This window comes from Camelus ferus, chromosome 33, assembly GCF_009834535.1.
Source record: "Camelus ferus isolate YT-003-E chromosome 33, BCGSAC_Cfer_1.0, whole genome shotgun sequence".
Lineage (NCBI taxonomy): Eukaryota > Metazoa > Chordata > Mammalia > Artiodactyla > Camelidae > Camelus > Camelus ferus.
In genome coordinates, this window is record NC_045728.1 from 8,390,705 (window position 1) to 8,414,465 (window position 23,761).

Below are 23,761 nucleotides of genomic sequence, written 5' to 3' on the forward strand. Positions count from 1 at the left end.
AAACCTCAGTCAAACCAATAGAAACTAGTGGCAAAGCTCCCTGCATTTTCTTGCAGCTTTTGGCGGATGGAGTAAGTTCATTTGCATGGAGGCAATGATGGTTGGAAGGTATAAGATTCTTGCTTTGCTATATACTCTTAGCTTCTGTCTACTGGATCCTTGTCAAGAATACACACACACACACACAGAGTCTCCTTTTAGACTCCTTTCATATTTTGCTTGAGGAGTTATGATGAAGTCATCCAGAAGACCTGAAACATTTCTGCTTTAACTAGCCTTCTATTCATTTATTTAATACAAATGTATCAAACACCCCATTTGTGCCAAGCCCTGTGTGAGGATCTAGGGGTTCACATAAAGTAGATCCAGTGACTCCCCACCTGGAGGTATATTGTGGGACCTAAATTAACACACCAAAAATGACAGTCTGGTGTGGGACAGGCTTCCCTGGTAAAGGTGTACATAGGACACTGTGGTGCAAAGAGAGAGGGATGGTATAGGGGTGTGCCTGTGTGACTGAGGACACAGGGATGGCTTCCCAAAGGGGCATACCTTCAATGATGGGAACTTAACTGCTATTTTTTGCTTTTTCAAGATGTATTTCCTTAAGTTCTGCAAGATGATTTAGGTGATTTGATTTTTTCAGTGCTAAAAATCAAGCTTTGATTTTTGACCCTCCCGATTCAAGGCAAATTAACAAAAAATAATTAACATATTAATGAACCTCATTTTTCCGATCTTGGGTCACGCAGTTGACTTACTTTGGCCATTTTTCTCTTGGGATGATGTTTCTTCATTATTTGACCTCGATCTGTAACTTTCTAGAGTATGTTCTGAAATTTCATTTTCTGCAAGAAGAGAAAATTGTTATTCAATTTCTGGTGCCACAGACATCTATTATTCAGAAAAGTATGTTTGAATGAGATCATACCTGTTTTTATACAACAGTAAGCTTATCATCACTCCCCACAAAACCTCATGTCCTCATTCGTTCAACAAATCGTTTTTTATTCTTTACTATGATTCCTGCAGGCATTGTGCCAGGCAGTATTAGAACTGCGGAAGTCAAATGACGGCAGGTTCGAATCAAGTATTGTCTTTTGGGAAGAAACCATTCCAGTACTGTGGGGGCAAATCATCAATGGGAGATTTTGAAACAGTACTGTGGCATTTGCCTTTTGTGCAGGGACAGCTGGAAAGCCAGACTCTGGATCTAGGTCTATTTATGATAAAAATGTTAGTCCATCTGAATATCTAGAGAGATGGATGTTAAACTAGGAGAAGTGGTACTTTGAAGAGGGTCAGATCCATTCAAAGATGTAGTATTTTGCCGTAGGATATAATGAGTTCTCTGTCATTGGAGGTGTTCGAGCCATATGCGGTCAAATCAGTGATGTCCCAGAGCACTATAATGCGAGTCACACGTCATTTAAAATTTTCTAGTTGCCTAGAATTTTCTAGTTTGCCTTTATGCTCAAAATGTAAAAAGAAGCAGGTAAAATTAATATGTTTTATTTAACTAGTTGATTCAATATATTACTATTAGACATATTCTTGTGTGTGTGTGTGTGTGTGTGTGTGTGTGTGTGTGTGTGTGTGCGCGCGCTGCATCTTCAAAATTGGGTGTATATTTTATTCTTACAGCACATCTCCAGAGTGACTAGCCAGAGTTCTTGTGCCAGCTAGCTGTATTGTGGCTAACGTATTGACGGCACAGGTCTAGATAACCACTCAGAATTAAAGAGGGTTTAATCCTGGCGCACATTTATGGAGTGAATAGAGCAGGTGGTTATTCTGGATAACTTCTAAGGTCCCTTCCAGGTCTGATATGTGTTGAGTTTGTGTATTTTAATAGGTCATCTTCCATGCTAGTTCAGTAATTTTGTTTTCATTTCTAATGATAACCTTTAAATCAGAATGCTTAGGAAAAATTACCAACATATTATGGTTGACGGAGGCTGGGTGCATTTCTTTCAGAGTAAAAATGAGCCTAAAACAGTCTATTATATTCAACCTGTGATTGACCATTCCGAGGACAGGAACTCCTTGAGGGGAAGGACTTGCTCTGACTTGTTGACAGATGTGTCCCCAGAACCTGGAAGAGCTCCTGCTACACAGTAGGTGCTCAATGAATGCTTAATGAATGAATGAATGAATGGGTTCTCTAGCATCCTTTTATAAACAGAAGCTTCTACAATTGAATGCCCATTCCTGGAGCTGCTCTAGTGTCTCTTGGTCATGTACACTGGACAATGCAGTCCGTGGAGATTCACATCCTGTGTTTACTGCAAAACAAACAGTTGCTTATTTGAATGACAACAGTTACCACGTGGATGGCACAGCATCGAACGGAACAAAAAGCTTTAACTGACAGAATTTCCCTTTTTGCTGGCCAGTGGTTTCCGCATCTTACAGCCTCCGTCAGGCTCTCTGCCCACTCACCTTTTTTCCATACCACGTGTGCTTTCCGAAGCTTCATGATGAAGAGCTGGACGATGATGAAGAGGATGAAGATGAGGAAGGACACAAGGGTCAGGAGCAGGACGCCGCTCTTCTTCCTGGTCAGTCCCGCATACTGAAGGTTCGCTTCTATAAGGACAATGAAAGGACGTTAGACAGTTTGAGGGTGTTTTTTTTTTGTTTTTTTTTTTTTTGTGGTCACTGAGGAATAGATACAATATTTCCAAAATAGAGTGGAGCTAAGATGAAGAGATGAAGGAGAGCTTTACCCTGAAGGCAAAGAGATTCGCATTATTTGTTCTCTGAAAACAAGCAAACGGGGATACAAACAAGCAAAGCAATTTTGTGGGATGACTCGGAAAAGGTTTTTAAGTTACATAGGAATCGAACTAGTTATTTTTCATTTTTAGAGAAAACATGTGGGAATGTTGACTTAAATTATAGCCAGGGGATTCAAATAAGCTGTAAGGAATGAGGTTTTGTTTGTTTGTTTGTTGCTGTTGTTTTTAGCAAAATGTAGTTAAGTAGCAAGACCGGTTGTTAAGGAGCTTGGAAAACTAGTCAAATAAAATGAAATTTCACTAATCTTGGCTCAGTTAAATGAGGTCCTACATGAAGGCATTGGGAGATAAACCAGATGAGCTCTTAAAGATCTTTCTCTGATTCTGTGGTCTCTAGTTTTGCTAAATGTCTCTTGTGGCCCCCTCATCTCAACCAGCAAGCAATTAAGAGTGTCAGCTACATGTAGAGCATCAGCTTGGAGTTGCATAAGACACAGACCCTATGATTTAGGGAGTAGTTCTCTCTATATGTAAATAAACAAACAAACAAAAAACCCAGAAGAACAGAAGTGAGTTATCTATGCTGAATTCTGGACCCACCTGTGTTAGTGTAATGTGTTCAGGGATTCAGAGGCAGGAGTGGTCCCTGAGTTGGTCAGGAAAGTTTTCGGTGAGGATGCTGGCCTTGAAGGAGGATAAGGAGAGGGGTGATGAGGATTGCCTTTCATCAGGGGCAGTTCGGGTCAACACGGCCATGGCAATCAGAATGGGGATGATGTTTTCAGAGAAGGGTGTGTATTCTGATCAGGACTTTACAGAGATAGGACTGTAGAGGTAGGCAGTAGAGGGCACCTTACAAAGGGCTTAAGGCTCGTGCTGTGTTGTAGACTGTCAGAAGTCATAGAGGTTTTCTGAATGTAGGGGTGAAGAGTACAAAGGGCTGTTTTGATAGTAGGGTGCTAAAAATGGACAAGAGGAGAAATGAAAGTTACAGTACTTCACGCAGGAGATGATGAGGGTCTGGATCAGGGAGGTACCAGTGATAGTGGACAAAATACCTAAAAGAGAAGATTCAGAACTCCTTGGAAACCTACTGATTTTATATATATGTGTGTGTCCACACACACACACACACGAGGAAGTATAATGCTGAGGTTTTGGGCCTGGGCGATGCTTTGGACAAGCTGATTTTGTGGGAAAAGGTGCTATTCAGTTTTTAGCCATATTGGGTTTGAGATGGCCGAAAATTCAGCCAGAGGTATGTGGGAAATGGAATAAAACAGGAACTAATGCTCAGGAGAATGTTCTGGAAATACAGATATGGAAGCCTGCCTGGTGGCAACAGAAGCAATCATGGGAATGAGGAAACTCTTTACGAATTAAGGAAATAACCAAGGATGACAAGTAAAATCAAATCTACACAGAAGTAGTCCGAGGAGGAAGGGAAGTTAGCTGGTGGTTAGCAAAAAGCAACAGGACCAGGCAGAGTCTGTCAAGGAAGCGAGGGAGACAGCTAAGTCAAAGAACAAGGCCATGATTAACCAATAGAAAGGTCAAGAAAAAAAAAAAAATGAAGATGGAAAAGAGCTATTGGACGCATTGATTAAGAGGTTAAAATGTCAAGTGTTTATTCTAAATAAATAAGTGGAAACTCACCAGTGGCCAAGTGAGAGACTTGAGTGATTTGTTCTTCCTCCTCCTTGTCAATCTCTGACGTACTAGAAATTTCCATTACTGCAGCTAGGGTGAAAAGAGGACATATTCAAATGACAATGTATGTGTTGTGTAGTGTGTCTATGTCACAGAGTCATCCCAACATGGCAAGGCAGCTTTGGAAACCAAATTAAGTGATCATTATTAAAAAAACTACTGACTTCCTCCAAAAATAGTTGCCAATGATCAGGGTCACTTTGCTTTATTTTTTTTTTTTTTTTTGTTTAAGGTGAATGTTTATTGAAGATTTACTCTGTGCGAGGCCTTAAACCGACCATTTGGTATATATTATTTCTCACCACAGCTCTGAGCAAACAGAGGTTTGGAGAAGTTAAGTAAATTGTCTATAAAGTCTTAGAGCAAGTAAGTGGCAGAGCCAGTATGGAAACTCAAAACCCAGAATTTAAACCAGTATTTTATACTTCCTTCCTGGATCAGGCCTACCTATTCATTGAGGCAGTTTTAGGTTGCTTCAGGATAGCAACCGAATGCTGATGAGTGGCATCCCAAGCCTGCTGGACTAGAAAACCTATAGCCTGAAATGCACAAAACGAGGATTTTCTATGTTGAAAACAGGCTCAGTTGTCATTCAAACCTATGCTTTCTTCCCCCTTAGAAGTGGGATGCACTCTGAGATGTTGCTAGGTAAGGGAAATTATAAAAGTAAGAGATCTCTTTTCCTGATTTTGTCTTCCCTATTTGACTGATTTTATCTTCCCTATTTTCTGGGTGTTTTTTTGGTAGGTTTTTTTTTTTTTTTTCCTTCTCTGCAGTCTCTTGGTTTTTAGCCCATTGCACAGCGCCACCATGTGGACCCCGAGGGGAATGAAACCATTCTTCCATTGAAAATGGGTATTACTAACAGTAAGAAAATCATAGGAATTGAAAGCTGAAAAGAATTTTAGAAACCATATTTCTTAACTTTTATGTCATATATGAAAAAGCAGAGCAGAAAATTGAGTTTTTCGGTAGTGGTGTAAGCCAATTTAAGGACAACTAGATTCTAAACACGTTTAAAAATATTGGATTTTTAAAGCAAGTGATGTGGCTGTTCCACTTCATATTTTCAATTTCCATTGCCCTTCAGAAATAGTATGTCTGTATGGTACATGTGTGTTTACCAGGGTTTAAAAAACCTAAACATTTACTTTTACATATTATTCAAGTTATTTTGAAAATGTGATCTGATTCTCAGCACCAGGAACATGATAATGATATGAAAGCACTTATCCCATCATCTGACATCTTTATAGAGACACTATTTGAAATAGGAAGAGGACACGTTGGAATTTATGCCTTTCTAAATGAGGCTGTCTTGCTCAAAAGCACTGTAACAACTGCATTCATTCATTCATTCATTCATACTGCATTTTGTGAGTACCTGCTATTGTCAGATACTATGCTAGGTAAAAATACAAAGGTAAGTTAAATATATAATCATTGCCCACAAGTAACCATCTAGTGATTCACTATCTAAAAAACCCTGGAATTATAATCCACGTTTTCTAAATTCTTCTGCATTTATAGCTCAATCCTGTCATCAAATCTATCTGAGTTCTTGACAACTAGGTAACTGGTGAGCCTTCAAGGGTGATTTTGTTATTCGGTGTCAACTCCAAATCTCCAGATCCTGCTTTTTCGTTCTTTGTTGTTACCAAGTTTGTGTGTGTGAGTGTGTGGGGTGTGTGTGTGTGTGTGTGTGTGTGTGTGTGTGGGTGGGTTTGGTCTATTCTAGATGGGAACAACAAAGAAATAAGTTTCCCATAAATGAATTTAACCTTGCCTTTTACCAGAGAGGAAGTCAAATGTCACCATCGTGTGTGTGTGCGTGTGAGTGGGTGGGGGGAGCTTCCAAGGCATTAGTTGCCCTGAAGCCCAGCCCACTAAGTGAATTCTGATATGGTGCTTCTCAGGCCACCATAAAGCTGAAGCCAATCAGAGAGCGTCCTATATCGTCTTATTATAAGTTAAAAGAAAGCATAGTCTTAAACCTTAGAATTTGAAAATTAACCTTCCCAAAGAGGCATGATTTTTTTTCCTCCACTTTTATTGCTGCTGACACTTACCGGTACTAGCAGACTGCTGAGGGTCTGGAGAGGACAGAGAGCTCATCTCCGGGGCATCTGAAGCCGTCTCTTGATCAGTAACTAGAAAAGGGGAAAAACAAAAGTCTGCAACTACAGAGAGCAGTCTTACCCACATTGTGCTCAGTAAAGTAGGATGCAGTAGGTGTTTGGCTGCTACCTGCTTGTGGAGGTTTTGCAGAAAGCTCAGAACCGTGTGTTCCGCAGCTCTGGCTCTGGTTTTCGAATCTGTGTCCCGCTGACTGCCCGTCTGCTGAGCTGCCTGGCTTAGAAGCGCAGCATGCGGGACCTCCGGGGAGGGGCGCGCGGCAGGAGTGGCCAGAGACTAGTGCCTGTCTCTGTCTGTATCCATCTACCTGCCAGTCCCTCTGTCTGTCTGCCCATTCACATATCTACCTGCCTACTTACTAGGTGACTTTGGAGTCAGTCTCATACTGGATTGAATCCCAGTGTTGCTACTTGCTTATGGCTGAGTGAGTTTGGACAGGGTGCTAATCTCTCATATGCTTGGGTTTTTTTTCTTACCTGTAACATTTACCTCTTGGAAGTTTTCTTTTTCTTTCCTTTCTTTTTTGGGGGGGTTGGGGGGGAACGAATGATTTCATTCATATAACTTGTTTTGCACGACACCTGGCTATTTATTAAGCACAATGCTTACTAAATGTTACTGTATGATATAAAGCAGTGTTTAGGAATGTTTCCAGAGGTTCAGCTTAGCATCGATTTGACAAGTCAATGAACAGGCCTGCAACCAGGGAGCTTATAAAAAAAGGTACCTGTTAATTTACAAATATTGTTTCTGATATTTCTTTATCAGGAACAATATTTGTAATACTGACTGGTGGGTAATGTCTTTGTGAAATATGTGAGTGCTTTTTAGCCTTTTATTTAATTAAAGAATTTTCTGTGGTTTATTTTCTTAACCAAACATGAAAACTTGAAAACTATAAAAAGGCCTGACTCACGTGCCAGGAGCTCTGAGGAAAGGAAGAACCACTAAGGAAACATTAGAGAAATAGTAACATAGACAGCAGAGCTAAAGTAAGCTCTGTGGCCACAAAGATGCCAGAGAAAATTAAAGAAAGAGGAGAGCTGCTGGGAAGTAAAATACGGAAAAGCTTGAAGAAATGCCCAATAGAAATGCTAGAAGCAAATTACAAGAAGAGCTAATATAGGAAATATTGGGGACCCATAGAATAAAATTTATCCATAATGATTAAGATCTTCTAGATCTTAGAATAATGTATACTATTTGAATTCAGATAATTATATATTTATGTATAAAATACGTTATATATACTATATATGTGCACAATATATACAGTGTATATATAATATATATACCATAGTGTATATATACAACTGTGTGTGTGTGTGTATATATGTGTGTGTATATATATATGCAATAGTCTGTAGCTGTGTGTGTATATATAAAGAATCTGCATTTACTTTGCTTTATCCTCTATTTAGCAAACTTACTAAATAGACTCATTTAGACTGAACGTTGTTCTGATTAAATGGGCACTGGTACATTATGGTTTCTCTCTCGTTGTTTAGAATGTTATAGACCTGTGCTATCCACTATGGTATCCATCAGCCACATTGGCTATTTAAATTTAAAATTAAGAACCGTTAAATAATATTTAAAATCTAGTCCCTCAGTTGCACTAGCTACGTTTCAAGTTAGAATTTTGGAAAACCTGTATCCACCACTGTGATCTTGACAGCTTCCAAATCCTTAGACCTCTGATGAGATTCGTGATGAACTTAGTGAATGTGATTTTGATTTTTGAAACACGCCCACATTTGAAAGATTTGTATAAATTGATGAATCAATATTTTCCAAATCACCAAGGCGTGATGTTACAAAATTGTGCCTAGAAGAAAGATCCATTCAAAGTGCAAGTTTGTTGAGTGGATTTTAATGTAACAAGAGTATGGAAAGTTCATAGCGGGTTCTAGAGTCCACAGAGCAACTAACTTTTAAGAAGCCACCTCTTGTCAAGTTTTAGTGTAGCATCCAAGAAGCCTACCCACAGTTATCCGAAAGGCTATTAAGATACTCTGCCCTTTTCCAACTTGTCTTTGTGTGAGGCTGGATATGTTTTGTACATAGTTCAAGCAAAACAACATATCACAAGAGATTGAATGCACAAAGTATGAGAACCGAATTGTTTTCTATTAAACTAGATATTAAAGAGATTTTATAAAATGAAAATAGTAAAACAGTGCCATTTTTCTCACCATTTTTTGGCATTGCAAAATACAGTTATTTTTCCATGAAATAAATATGCCATTTCACTTCATCTGTAGTAGATAGATTATTTTAAAAATAAATATTTAAATCTTTTTTTTTTACAGTTGTACTTTCTAACAGGTAAATATTAACAGGTGTAATCCACATAAATAAAAATTCTTTGGGGTCCTCGCTTACTGGGGATCTGTGACTGGTGCTAAGGAATCTACAATTAGACCACAAATAAAACTCAAGTCTTTGACAATTATTATTAATAGAAGCATTTTATGGTTATGATTTCGAGTCCTGTAGAACTCTGGCTTTTAAGGAGGAGAAACTGATTTCCCCTTTAGCAGTAATTTTTGTAGATGGCTTGAACAATTGCTGAAAAGTAAAACTTTTTTTTTTTATTGTTGGCTCTTAAAATCTGAGTGTCTTTCAGAAGCATCTCGATAAATAGTCTCATTTTCTCTTTGGGGATCCTCCACACTCCTCACGTGCCCTGTGCTCCCATTCCTCTGATGGGGTGGAGGCTGGGGAGGGGAGTGAATCATATAGAGGAAGGAAGATTTGTGCCAGCTTACAGGAAAGCCCAGTCTGTGGGTCCTTGAGTCTTCTAAATGCAGCTTCCTCAAGCACTGCTTTTGGTTTGATGACAAAGTGACCGGAGGAGAGCACGTGGCAGTGAGAGGGGAGCTGTTAACCGCAGCGACAGCCCCCACCGGGCAGCATGACAGCTTTCCCACAGTGAGGTTCTCCTTAACAAGCGCCTTTCAGCCTCAGTTATTTCATTTGATAAAGAGCTTTTTCAGCAAATGCACTGTCATCCAACACCCTCCACCTCCACTAGTCTTAGTGAATTCTTACACTTAAGGAATCTTTTTTTATACTGAGAAGTACCTTACAAGATAATGAATGTCAGAGTCTCGTTAATGATAGACATGTGACTCAGGCCACTTCTTAGAGGACACTTCTTGGCTCAAAAAGTTTTATATATTTTAAAATTATTTCCTTAACTTTTGGTGAAGGAATCAGAGAACAGATTCTGAAAATGGAGGCAATGCCTGTTCACATTTAATGTTTGATGTTTTATTCATTTTACTTTATTATTACTATTTTTTTGGTGTTCTTAGAATATTAACAGGATTAAACTAAAATGTCCAAAATGGTTATAACAAAATAAATCTAAAGCATAATCATGATTTAATGTGACTACGTGGGTATTTATAACAACATAAAATGATATTGACAAGTTTATATATACTTTAGTTAGTATCATCTTTTGGGTTCAATACAGAGATGTAGTATGCTTCACATGATCTCTCCAAAAACATGACTGCAATTAAACTATTTAAGGTCAAGTTGTGCCAGCTGTCATGATCAAAATGCAAGCAGGACCCCGTTTGCATATGGCGCTCTGCTACGCTTTCTGCACAACTGGGCTCTGCTGAATGTTGGAAGAGTTGCCGCCCTGTTGCCCAGCTGGAGGAATTTCAGTCATTAAAGGAATTTGCTATTAAGGAAAGCTTTGCTGACAGTGATCTCACCCTGAGGGGCTTTTCCTACTCCACTTAATTTTGTTTGGAAGTGTAATATTAAGGTAAATTGAAAATGATAAAGACAGTCAGTCACTGGAGGTTCTTACCCAAATCTTCAAACCGGAAAGGTGCTGCCAGTTTTGTTCCTTGCAGGCCTTTGTGTCGGATAATGCAGTCCGCTGTTGAGTTTCTGCCGTATGCGCGGACTCTGAGTGTGCTGGTGCTGTTACACTTCTTCCCATCAGTTTCAAATTCATGGTGGGTTTCACCTAGGGAGCAAATTAAAGAGGTATGTGAGGTCACAGCTGTTTAATGCTACTGCATGGCTTTGGTTCTCTGAAAGGCCAATGGCCTTGACATCTTGGCCAACCTGTTAGACTTCTAACCTCATTCTAACTTTCGCCAGCCTCCTGGGACGTGATTCGCCATAGTTACAAAGAGAAGCAGGTGAACAAGAGTGGATCAGTTTCTATCAACCCTGCCATTAAAACTACTGAAAAAAAACCAAAATCCAAAGCTTATGGTTACACAAGGACAGCCTGATGTCGTGAAACACAGAGACTCAAGACTTTACTCAGATTGATTGAATAAGACAAATTAAAGGAGAGGTCTTATAATGAAGTAGAGTTTGCACTGGACTGAGTCTGTGATTACATAAAATTGGATGGAATGTCTGTTGAAATGTAAACAAACTAGAAATAGTTCCTAAGCTTTAATGTTGGAGCAGTTAGTTTATCCTGCTTTAGTTAAAAGGCTAAACGTTTAGATTCTTTGTTACCAAAATAGTTTTATCTGTCATGGTGGGTATGACATGGTACTACACTGTTTAAGCAAGATCATTCATAACTGTTCCAATTACAGGTATTGCAATAAACATATTTTCAATTTTATTTATTTATTTATTTTTTAATATATATATTTTGAAGTACAGTCAGTTTACAATGTTATGTCAATTTCTGGTGTACAGCACAGTGCTTCAGTCATACATGAACATACATATATTCATTTTCATATTCTCTTTTCACTGTAAGCTTCTACAAGATATTGAATATATTTCCCTGTGCTATACATATTTTAATTTTATACCTGCTAAAAAGTTTATGCTCAAGGGTAATTGTTATGTTGCACCTTTTATTTTATGAAATTTTATGAAGCCATAATGAGCATTCCATTTTAGGTTTCTACCTTGTTTTAAACAAAAACATGTAACCATGTTAGCTGTGTTGAGGCTTTCTAGAGTAAGGCATAATATCTAATGGTTATAAGGATAATTTGTCTGGAAAAGAACTGATGAATTATTGAATGGTGTTTTCTGGCACCTGCTGCCACCAGAGGGTGCCAGAACACTTAAAAATCCCTTGGAAATATAAGAAGGAGGAAAACAAAGGAGGAAAGAGAGCCGAATCACCACTTACCATAGAGCTCCACGTTGGTCCCTAAACGCCAAGTTATCTGTGGAGGGGGCTTACTTCTCACGGTGGAGCATTTCAGTACAACGTGTTCTTCTCCATTTTGCGTTCTGATGACTGAAGCTTCCAGGGTTGGCATGGTGGGAGTTGCTGGAAGAAAATAGATTTTTCTCTGCTTAATTAGCAGGTCTATGTATCTTAGGAGAGCACAGAGCCTAATAATCTGCAGGGATTTGGTCTAAATAATGGATTTTTTTTAACTTGACCTTTCTCAGAATATAGTTAAAGGGTTTTATGTACTTGTAAAGCCGCTCTGGCTGTAATCAGAATATTTGTTACCCAGTATTGCGATTAGTCTCTGGAAATTCCCAAGCAGACTATGTTACAATAGCAATTCTTAAAGTTTACATATGACTCTATTTGACTGGCAGAATGCTAGGTGTGGAACAGAAGCTTGAATTCTAGTCCCATCTCTGTGACTAACTATTGTTAGAACCTGGGTAAGTCCTGCAGCTTCTTGGTCTGTCAGTTTCCTGGCTGTTCCAGCTCTAAACTTTCATGAGTCTGGACTCACCTCAAGGAGAGTTACTTCTGTCCTTCCCTCACATCAAACATGCGATTCTCTTTTGAAAGGCCCATTGGTCCTTTTTCTTCCTACTCCTGTCCTGGAAATACTCTGTGCACTAGATGTGTTAGATGCTGGTAATAGAAATATGGAACAGATAAGGCCCTTCAAGGAGTGTAGTTTGGTGATAGACTCAGCCCCTAAGCTGTTAATGAAAAGATCACGTGTTAAGTGTGATGACAGAGGTAGGCATGGGGTGCTGTGAGAGCCCAGTAGGGCACACAGTCAGCCTGAGCCAGAGTGGTGTCGGGGTGGCCAGTAACCTGGGGAGAATATGACCCTCAAGCTGTGTCACATTGGTTTTCAAAACCCCTAGGGAGCCACTCCTGCCTAGAGACTTGGTCCTCATGTCTTTATGGCAGGCACCACACTCTACTAATTCAACAAGAGAGTTCTAAGAAATTCACTTATGTGATATGTGAGATTATTTAGAGATCAATAAAAGGCAATGTTTTTAATTGATCTACCACAAAAAAGCAAAAAAAGTAAAGACAGTAAGACTCACACTGAACTCAACTGACCATCTGCAGAACCAAGCATGTCCCAGACGATCAGGAGCTGTCACTTCCTATCCACACCCGTCACCTCCCACCACCCACAACAGAAGAGAGGAGCTTGTTTTACAGAAGATGTGAGCTGACTGTCCAGTGCAGTTACGTCCGAATTCGTTCCATCTTAAGATGTGCTGTCATATGGTTTGACCTGATGGATGCACATGTTTTGCCTCCTAAGTTAATGTGCAAACTCCTTGTGGGCAGAGATTGTGCCTAATTCATCCTTGATTCCCTGCAGCCTGGCACAGTGCCTGGCACATAGTCACAGCTCATCCATTATGAATTCTCTTTTCTTTTAGGTCCCTAGAGAGAAAACTGAGTTGATGCCAAAGATGAATTTCACAAATCCGGTTTGGTCTAAGGCATGTCACTCAAAATGCTCCTTTGTGTTTCCTTCCAACAAAAGATGACAGGGGTGCCCAGGAAACACCTTGCTGCAGGCAACCTTTTTTAACTAAAATGTTAAGTTGAAACATGAGCCTAAGTATATATTGCTCCCATACTGGGTTTACTGGCTTTCGGTCACCTACCTAACACAATGACTTTCACTTCCTTTGTTCTCACGGAGTTGCTGTAATGCAAACACTTGTACACGCCTTCGTCTTGCAGTGTTACATTAGGGACGCTGATGGAGAGCTGATTGGCGGAGTGGTGAAGGAGCTGGTATTTGGAATTTTTTAAAGCTGTACAAGAGGGAAAAAGAGCTGTTACGAGGCGAGCTATCAGATGAATACAGACTCTCGGTGGATTGATTATTCACAAGAATAGCTTTTGATTTTCACACTTTAAAGGAACAAATGTCACATCTTTGACTGAGCTGCCTTCCAAATTCTAGTGTCTCCAGCTGGATGCCTCTCAAGAGCTGGAAGTTAGTCTTGGAAATGCAATATTTTGATGCTGGGATCTGTGAAATAAGCAGTTTGCTTTCTTTATGCTTGTAGGAAACATATTTATGCTATGCCTGTGCTGGTGAAGGGTTCAGGTTGCAGGAGGATTTTAAATGTATGTATTTTTGCATTATGAAAAATGCCCCACTGTGACTTACCTCTTTGAATCCAATTCATTGCCTTGTTACAATGAACATGAAGAGGGGAAGATAATTGCACTGATATTCATTACTCTAGCTGGGTGGGTGCTTTTTAAGTTTTAAAAGTTCATTATTGTTTGAACTTCCCTAAAGATTATGACTGAGTCCTTCCAGGTTTAGGGAATGCCCCCCCCCCAAAGCTCTAGAAAGTTCTAGGCAATAGCAAGTGTTCTTTTTGGTTCTCTACTGACCTGAGATTTTCAGATCAGGTCAAAGGTCCTTTAGCAAATAAGAAGCTCCTGATATGAGTGGTTTTGTTTGTTTCTTCCTTTTTTTTTTTTTAGTGTAAGATTTATAATGTGAACAAGCTTAAAATAGTTAAACCTTCAATGGCTGACCAGGGAAGGTTGTTTCTCACCTGGAATAATGGCTGTGTGTCCTGGGACACTGATGTTACATGAGCTAGAATTCAGGAGTTCTCAACCTCAGCACGACTGACGTTTGAATCCATAATTATTTGTTGGGGCGGTGGTGGGGGGGGGGGCACTACACTGTGCATTATACGATGTTTAGCAGTATCCCTGGCCTCTCTACTCTCTAGATGCCAGATTCCCTTGCCTTTACCCACTTAAAAAAACAAAAACTATCTCTAGACATTGCCAGCTGTCCCCTGGAGGAGAAAAATTACCCTTGGTTGAGAACCATCAAGCTAGATCAAGGCATTCTGTCTTTGAGAATGCCTGTCTTCTCCCAGTTTACCAAAAACAAAAACAAACAACAGAAAGCATTGTTTAACAGAATTCTCTCTAAAGGTTTTCTCTCAGAACTTTTAGCAATTAATAATTACTTATTCTATTGGAATCTAGTATTCATAGCTGATTTAGCTTGAAGTCATATATTTAGTTATTTAACATTGAACCTATCAATTTTTAGCGATGTTTCAAAGCACATCAAAAATTTTTAGAGGCTTTGCTTTGTAAAAGCAGAATGAAATTTGCTGTTGGAGACTTTTCCAAGCATTGGCAGTTAGGAGTGTGAAGTGGAGATACAAAATGATCTCAGGATGAAGGGGAGGATTTTGTAAAATCCTGCCCGAAGACATGAAGTAAATAGACTTTTAAAAATCCCTTTCCACAGAAAAAAATTTTTTTTTTTTTGCATGAAATGACAGATATTAACTAAACTTATTGTGGTGTCATTTTGTAACATACACACATATCAAACCGTGTTGGGCACATTACACTAATACAATGTTATATGTCACTTATATTTTAATAAAACTGAAAAAAAGGAGTCCCTTTCCATCTCGGGCGTCTAGGACTCACTGTGTGTCTGTGAAGACAGGAAGGACTGCCCTCCTTTCCAAAGTACTATGTCCTGTCAATTCCTAATGCTTGAGCTGATGTTGAGACCAGTGGGAGAAGAGGAGGCGTCTGTGATGTGACTTGGGGCTGCTCAGATGGAGAACGAAGCAGCTGGCTCCAGATGTGGGGTGAGGGGTTGGCTGCTTGAGGACAAAGGGACCCCCGTCAGGCAGTCCACCACAGTCATTGCGCTGTTGGTGGTTTCATGGTCACTGAGAGTCAAAAAGTGACATGGGGGTGAGGTGGGTGATGGAAACCTGCTTTCTCATTTGAGCCCCCTTTACCCACCATTCTGGTGGGGTTTCCATTTCAGACTTCCTGTCAGAAAAAAAGCAGCCGTGTGTGAGATCGCAGGCTTCTGAGTGTGATTGACGTGTCACAGTAGGTGGGGCCAAGCCCACCATAGGGGGTGACTCATGTCGCCTTTCTGTCCCAACCTGTCTGACTGGAAAATCCTCAGGTTGAGGTCTGGCGGTGATTGATTTTTCCTTGACTTACCAGGATGCTCATTGAAAAAAATGGTGAACCCGGACGGGGCCAGCCACTGCAGGGAGGTGGTCCCCGCGTGAGCAGCGACACACTTCAGAGTGAGGGTCTGGCCTTCCTCCACGGTGATGGTTTCCGTGCGGTTGGTCCGAAAGGCTTCTGCAGAGAAAGAGAACTGGGGACAGTCAGGCTGGCGTGGGCCACACCACCCCTGAGCTGAGGCAGGGAATTAGACTATACACAACCTCGTCCATCATTCGGTCATTTAATGCACATTTATTTTCAAATTTTTTTAATTAAAAAAATTTTAATTGAAGCATAGTTGATTTCCAATGTTAATTTCAGGTGTACAGCAAAGTGATTCAGCTCTCTCTCTATATATATACACACACACACACACACACACATACATATGTATATTTTTCCTTTTCAGATTCTTTTCCATTATAAGTTATTGCAAGAAATTGAATATAGCTCCCTGTGCTCTACAGCAGGTCCTAGCTGCTTATCTATTTTATATATAGTAGTGTTTTAATCCTTTTAATCCTCAACCCCTAATTTATCCCTCCCTGACCTTTCCCCTTTGGTAACCACAGTTTGTTTTCTCTGTCCATGAGTCTGTTTTTGGTTTGTCAGTAGAACTTGTAGCACACATTTCTTGTAGAAACAAAACATACACTGACACCAAAAAACACGAGGAAAGGGGGGAGCGCCACGTGCAGGAGCAGTGAAGACGTCTTGGGAGGAGGTCTGATTGAAGGTGTGGGGATTTGATAGGAAGAAAGGAAGAGAAGTTGAACAATGTCTATTAGGCACTTGCCCTGCTGGGAACTGCGTCAGGCAGTGTGACTAACATTTAACTTAACTTTCCAACTAACTCTCTAAAGGAAGGATTATTTTGCTCACTCTACAGATGAGGGGATAGAGGCTCAAGGTCACAGAGGTCCTGGAGCTGGGACCTGTACCCAGGTCTGCGGGCTTTGAAGTCCATGCTCATGGAACTAGGTCAGACTGTGTAAGTGATGAGACCCCAGAAAAGTCAGCCTTTCTGGCCTCGGTTTATAAAACAGGCGACGTGTGCCTTCAGGTACAAGTTGTGCGTCTACGATTCTAAGAACGGAATTATAACCTGTGGGAGGGGGGCTCTTGTGAATCATGGAGCTGCCTTCATGGAGAGCAGTTAAGCCCCATCCGCAGAAGAGCCTCCCCACAAGAGGGAGGATGTTCTAAGATCTCTTCCAATTTAATATTCCACAGCAGTGCTTTCTCCAGGCAAACATGAGTCTTATTTCCCCAAATCACAACCCCTAGAGAATGATAAACAATTGATTCGAAGCAGCTGCAAAGTTATCCGCCCCAAAAAGAAATTAATAGAAAAATAAATTGGCTTTATTGACGATTTGGCACATTTATTGCTATGTGTTGTTTCTTTATGTTCTAAATTAAAAAAAATTTTTTTTCTGAGGACCAGACAATTCTTATCAATGAGAGTACAAAACATTTTCATAAACAGAAGAATACCGTGGGGTTATAAATAATGAATAGCAAATGCAATGAGTTTTACTGCATCATCTTAAACCTTAAAAAAAAAAAGAGAGAAACAAGAAGGGAGTTTATTTCCCTGTGATAAATTTCTGTATTAGGAAAAGTGCTTTGGAGAGCCCTGGAAATTAACTGGTGCAGACTTTTTAGTTTGTTCCATTCCTAGGTCATTAATTTCAATCTAGCCTCCGGCAATAATAACCCAGATTATTGTATTGTATTCATAGTGACTTTCAAGGGAAAAGAGTTTGCTTGGGTCCTAGTGGAAAAATACTGATATCACCAGCCAATACTGTAATGAACAATGAGGAGTCAATAAACAGAGATTGTTTTCAGGAAAGCATTGAGGCATAGGCCAGAATTCTGCTTAGGCAGGTCATTTGGAAATATTCTCATCTATAAAATCAACCCATAATTGAGTAATAAGGATAATATTCGTAGAGATGCTTTGAAATGGCAATGGAATTTCTTCTAAGGGTAAGGGACTTTTGAGCCAGGAATCTGATGAGTCTAGAACTGTCTAACTTGCATCGCATCGTTCCATTATGCTTCTGGCTTCACTCTCTAGTTCTTGTGCGTTATCTTGCTTCTTGCAAATGGTTCTCTAAAATTCATTCCTTATAGAAACTATCATAGTGTGAGCTTAGAAAGTCACAGTTTGATGTCAGCTTTCATGATGACATTATAATGCAGGCAATGGATAGGTATCTTTGCTCTCCTGTTGTTAATAAGAATACTGAGAGACAGGAAGGAAGTTACTACACAAATCAATGGTAGAAAAAAAACTGGTGTTGAGCAATGTGCCCTGATTTCATCCTTTGGGTCAGAAACTGACACAAGTTTGAGAAATGTTCTACCTTGGTAAAATGATCGTCTAGACGGAAAGCCTGCATTCAGGGAGAAGGGAATGGTGAAATTTATCTGTAGCCTGTTTGTGAATAAATATCTCCCATTTTAAAGATGTATATATCATTGTCTTTTTCCTGGGATGCTTGCTTATGAATTAAATGATGTCATTTAATTTTTACGGTGTCTTAAAAATGGTAATAAAATGTAGTATGGCTCTTTAGCATATGCTAAAGAATTTTATCTGCCAAGATTAGGGTTTGCCCTTGCTGCTGAGAATTCAGTTATCAGGCTGCTGAGCACAAGGTATAGGTGCCTGGGTTTCAGACAGAAAGGGCTGTGTCTGAAGCATGGAATGTGACTTCTTTCCTCTCCTCTTAGCTCAGAGTTCTGCTTTCGGCTTTATAAGACTATTTATCTTGCAGCACCATCATGTAGACCCCACGTTTGATTCAGAGACGGGAAATCATTGTAGAAAGGAAGAAAAACCCAGTGAGAAGCCACTGACCCACATTGCTTAGCTGTCGTGCTTGCAAATATCGTCTAGTGTCTAAGTCATGTTAAAAGGTAGAAGAGGAGGACAGTGGTACTTAAGTTTTGATGGTACATCTTCAAAAAAAAGTTTCCCATGATCCTGTCATTGCCATTGAAAACTAAAGTGGAACTCATCTTTAAAATCTTTTTCCACCTTAGTTTAGAGTCAGACTTTCACCTTCTTTGTCAGAGGGATGGGGTGTGGGGTATCTGCTTTGCTTACCACTTCCTCCCCTGCAGGCTGTAAAGACATATACATTTTTATTCAGCCTTAGCCTTGTCTAGTGTAGACACCGAGTGCCCTGTGCTTGCTTGCCAGTTCTACCTGTCTGGGCTTCAGAGTTCCTGTGCACAGATGATCCCTATGGTGACTCCCAAATGCTGAGCGTACAGAGCTTGACAACGCATGACTGGCGTCTCTTCTGGGAGGTTACTACTTGCTTCTGGTAGGTCGTGTTTACTGAGTGGATTATTGACTTCTGAGCTCGGTCGTTATCTCCATGACTGGGTTCATCCATCCATGCATAGCCATGTGTTATGAGGTCGCCAGTTATGACTGGATTACATGCGGAAATGGAACCTGTGACCTTCACCATCATCTCCACCCCCAACCCCTGAGCCAGTCGTTCTATGAGTGGAATGGCTTCACGCCAAAGCACACATGACTGACCCTCAAGCAAAAGGGCACGCAGCCACCCCCTAAAGCACCCGTTGATGAAACCTGTGCAGTTTGTAAGAGTCCTGGCTTCTTCCCAAGGTTTGGGAGTTGCAGTGTGTGATCTCCACCTTACTTACTGTAGGTCATCATGGCAGACTGAAGAAAGAATAAAATATTCTTTCTTTTTCTTACCTTAGTAGCCCAGTTATCACATGCAAAACATTTTAAAACTCTAGAACAGAGCAAGTCTGTCCTGCAGGGACCCTGAATTCACCGTGTCCAGCTGGAACTCATCTCTGCAGCTCCCCATGCTCCGCACTCACCCAACACACACGCTACCTGCTCTGTCCCGGCGTTTCCTTTGTAGTCATCAGTGCCATCACAAGCCACTGCATGCCGGGTGTCTGAGAGGCATCCTAACCTCTTCTCTCTCCAGAACATCTCTTTAATCAACTTTTTTTTTTTTTTCTCTACTAACACCATCTCAGTTGAGGCTGCCACTGTTTCCTTCTTGGCTGATTATAGTAACCTCCTTCTAGACTCTGCCCCCTCTGATTTATCATCCTCATCTGCTTCAGAACTATATTTAAAAAATACAAATTTGATCATTTGATTCCTTCATTAGGATTTTTTTGCTATGGCTCCCTTTGCCTATAAGAATCCGGCCAAAATTCCAGGTAACTCCTATCTTCTCCAGGGTCCTTTGCTGATACCACCCTCCAGACACTCTGTGCAAATGGCCACTTGCTGTTTCCAAAGGTCCGGTCTCAAGAAAACACTTGGCCTTTGTCCACACCGTTCTTAGCCTGGAACACCTTTCTTACCTCCTTCAAGACTCAACTCAAATTACACCCTTTATGTCAAACCTGCCCAGCTGGCCTTCGGCCTTCCTCCTCCCCTCAGTGACCTCCTCACTCCTCTAGATCCCCAAAGGCTTCGAATAGATTTCTACTGTGGCGCTTAGCACATTACTGTTTTGGTTAAGAGTGTGTCTCTGTGGGTAGATCACAAACTCCTCATAAAAAAGCTGTTTGCTAGTCATTCCCAGGGCCTAGCCCAAAGTCAGATTTTTAGGTATTAGTTGAATTAATGGCTAATGAGTGATGTATATATTCGTAATGAATACTGTAATAGGTGCTAACTCTGTTATGCTGTGTGATAAGTTAAAACCAGAGGCACTCAAGGAGTTAATTCTCCAACCAGAGCCTTATTTGCATCATGATTATAAGGTAGCGGGCCAAGTGCGCGTCAATTCAGATCACTACGAAAAGGCGTTATTACTATTCTTTAGACAGAATCAATAGAGAAAGTTACAAGTGTGAAAATGAATCAGACGTTGTCAAAATCGAGTGATTTCCAGCTTTAAAGAACCTGTCTCAGCGACATTGGAACAGATGGATGGATGACTCTTTCCTGGTCAAAAGAGGTATCGAGAAGCCCCTACTCAGTCTGTAACTGTTCTTTGCATTCCCTGGACCCTTCTCTCCACTAAACAACCAGAACAGACGGTGCAAACTGGTGGATTTTCATCATCCATAATATAAAGCGGGATAAATTTTGAAAAAGTCTTCATTCTTATGGTGTTTTACCCACCCTAGGAGCTGTCATTGGGAGCCTTGAAGAGAGCGCAGTCTCCAAGATTATGGGACTTAAAAAATTTTTTTTGATAAGATTTTGGTACTCTTTCAAGTTGTGCAGTCAGAGAAAGTGCAGTGATCCTCCCATAATTCAGTTAGCTAAAAATAGCTGGCAATTTATAGCATTGCCCAAACTGATGATTTGCTGCCTTTTTGCTGATAAGAAAGCAACAAGGTCAGCTCCTTTCCTGTTGGGGACTCTGATGTGTGTGAGTAAGGTTAGGTGAGAGTGAGCAGTTGGTACTCAAATACCCTTGAGCTCTCTGGGTGGCCCTCTGCATGAGTTTTCTTTCTTTCTTTCTTTCTTTCTTTCTTTCTTTTTCTTTTCTTTCTTTTTTTGGTGAGGGGGAGGTAATTAGATTTATTCATTTTATTTTATTTTTTTTAGTGGAGGTACCGGGGATTGAACCCAGGACCTCGTGCATGCTAGGCATGCACACTACCACTGAGCTATACCCTCCCCCCTGCATGAGTTTTCAATTTGGGATTTTTCCATAATAAATCTTCCAGATTGTGTCAACCAATGGCTTTCAAACTTTTGATCCACATTTAGAAACACATTTTCTATTACAACCCAATACTCACACACGCTCTCAGTGGAACATTTCATGAGATAATACTTTTACTATGTTCTCTGCAGGCGCATGCTTCTGTTGTCACTTAGTAGCCATGAAAACTTGAGCAATTTATCTAACTTCCTGTGACCTCAATTTTCTCATGTAAATTAGGGCTATGAGTACCTCCCTCAGTTTCTTTGCCAGGATAAGTGAAATTAACATAAGGTACCCAGCACTGTGCATGACGCAATAAGTATATTTCTCTCCTTTAGAAATAGTATTTGACTAATTTATATCCTAAAAGATTTATCTTGGATTTACCTTAAGGCAGGATTATTGCAAACTTATATAAAATGTTATTTTTTGTGAGATATTTTTATGAGGGAATAACTCGAATCCTGAAAAAGTGAAGGTTTAAACCTTGGAATAATTGAAAGCCAATTCTAATTTTAGCCATCTACATGTACTTTTTTGGAATGTAGTAGCTATTCTTCAAGTCACTTAATAAAGAAACTATTAGTTATTACCAAAATTGAATCTTTATTGAGTACCTCAGTGTACAGAGACCAAAAAAAGAAGGAACTAGTTGAAGTATATAAAATAGGAAATTGAAGTACTATGTAAAATAGGAAATCTGGTTTTTAAAAGTCCTATTCTTCAGATGTAGTTCTATGGTGAATGAAGATTTAGAAGGACAGGTGTTTCACCTGGAACATTACTATAGATTCAATATTTAGAAACAAACATCTGACAGGTAAGCAACACAGTACATGTGCAATTTCCTTTGTAAGAGTATGATACAGGTTGCAATCAGAGTCAGAGACAACACATCCTGCCCCCACTTTTGAGCAGGAATAGTTTGACCTGCTCTAAAAAGATAACTGTGTCTTTCTCTAATGATCATAATGCTAAAATAGAATTAAGCATCAAAAATCAAATTTGAAAATTATAATGAAGTGGAAAGTAAAACTGACTCAAAAAATAAGCGCAAAGTTCTCGCTGGGATTGTTATTATCTCTGAACTGATTAAAGCTTTGTAACACTTCGCCATTTTCGAAGTCCTTTCACATTTGACATTTGATCCTTATAACAATCCAGAGAGTTTGGCAGATCAAACATTGTTATCTTCATTTCAAGACGTGGAAACTATTTCAGAGAAATTAAATTATTTGGCTAAGGCTTATACAGCAAGGACGCTTTTAAAATTCCAAACTGACACTGTTTCAACTGGTATCCCCTTAAAAGACAGAGCCAATAAGCTTGTTGCATTTTGCCATAACACAGATCCCACAGAGACACACACTACACCGGTCCTTTCTATACTCTTTAGCAACTGAACAAGTGATTAAATAAATCCAGTTGCATCCCTCAGACGTGTGATTTCAGCGTGGCGGGGAAAGTGACAGAGTTACCCGAGTTGCTCCCTAGTCAGTCCTCCGGGGGAGCAGTTGACTGACTGATGGGCAGATGTGCCATACTATTAGGTCAACTGAACATCAAAAAACATTAGCTCTAAGTCCTTACCTTGTAAGGGGAACCAAGCCAGCAGGCTGCAGACTCGCCACCACATGTTGTGCTGCGCTGCTGTCACCCTTCGTCAACTTCCTCTGGATTCTGAAATAAATAGAGCAGAGTGGTTTCTTTTGAAAGGGGGAGGCAGTGGCTCTGTGACCTCATGTGTCTCACCTCCTGCATCGGCTCTGAAAGCCCCCTCTTAGTTAGCTGCCCCCAGAACACCTCCCGGTGGAACATTTAGGGGGCCTCATGTGTCACCTCGATTGTGGAGAGGGGTGAGTGATGTGTTGGTGGCACAGATCTTTCTACCACGCGTGGGTAGAGCTGGTAAGTTAACTCGTGGCAAGGCTTTTTCGGGGAGGAGGGGTGGGAGGGATATTAACCATGTTCCTGTGTAGTGATGTCATCTGATTTTCACTTTTCTGGTTTATTAAACAATTAATATTAGACAATTTTTCCTGGACCCTTGTCAATATTTTATATTTCTAACTCTGGCAACAATTTCTAGTGGTTATCAAGGGGCAGAAGTCCCTAGTTCACATATTTGCTTATTTAAAAAGCCTATATATCCATCCACTCATCCATCTCGTTAGCCATCCAGCCATCTGGTGTGCACTGCTCTAAGATATGATCAGATATGAAAGGTCAATCCTTGCTTTTAAGGAGAATATGATCTAGTGGGGGTGACAATATGC

The 23,761-nt window shown here is 40.2% G+C and overlaps 2 protein-coding genes across 4 annotated transcripts in view; one reads left to right on the forward strand and one right to left on the reverse strand.

Annotated features, from left to right (window-relative positions):
* The window catches only part of CRTAM (cytotoxic and regulatory T cell molecule), a 25,822-nt gene extending 2,394 nt beyond the window's left edge, over positions 1–23,428 (reverse strand). Inside the window, exons 1-10 of one of the 2 annotated variants that reach the window (XM_032472682.1) lie at positions 23,238–23,428; positions 23,076–23,165; positions 15,790–15,936; positions 13,431–13,583; positions 11,728–11,871; positions 10,420–10,581; positions 6,521–6,601; positions 4,398–4,481; positions 2,443–2,589; positions 762–848 (exon numbers count right to left, since the gene is read on the reverse strand). In XM_032472682.1, coding sequence (XP_032328573.1) covers positions 762–848; positions 2,443–2,589; positions 4,398–4,481; positions 6,521–6,601; positions 10,420–10,581; positions 11,728–11,871; positions 13,431–13,583; positions 15,790–15,936; positions 23,076–23,121 — 1,051 coding nt within the window. In that variant the 5' untranslated portion in view covers positions 23,122–23,165; positions 23,238–23,428. Of the gene's footprint in view, positions 1–761; positions 849–2,442; positions 2,590–4,397; positions 4,482–6,520; positions 6,602–10,419; positions 10,582–11,727; positions 11,872–13,430; positions 13,584–15,789; positions 15,937–23,075 lie in introns of both variants that reach the window. The other variant, XM_014555526.2, reaches the window with a different exon arrangement.
* Positions 1–23,761, forward strand: part of BSX (brain specific homeobox) — a 149,331-nt gene that overhangs the window by 75,047 nt on the left and 50,523 nt on the right. Inside the window, exon 1 of one of the 2 annotated variants that reach the window (XR_001365346.2) lies at positions 2,483–2,561. The exons of the other annotated variant lie outside the window; for it this stretch is intronic. The gene's annotated coding sequence lies outside the window, so the exon portion shown is untranslated. Of the gene's footprint in view, positions 1–2,482; positions 2,562–23,761 lie in introns of those variants that run through there. 2 annotated transcript variants of the gene reach the window in all.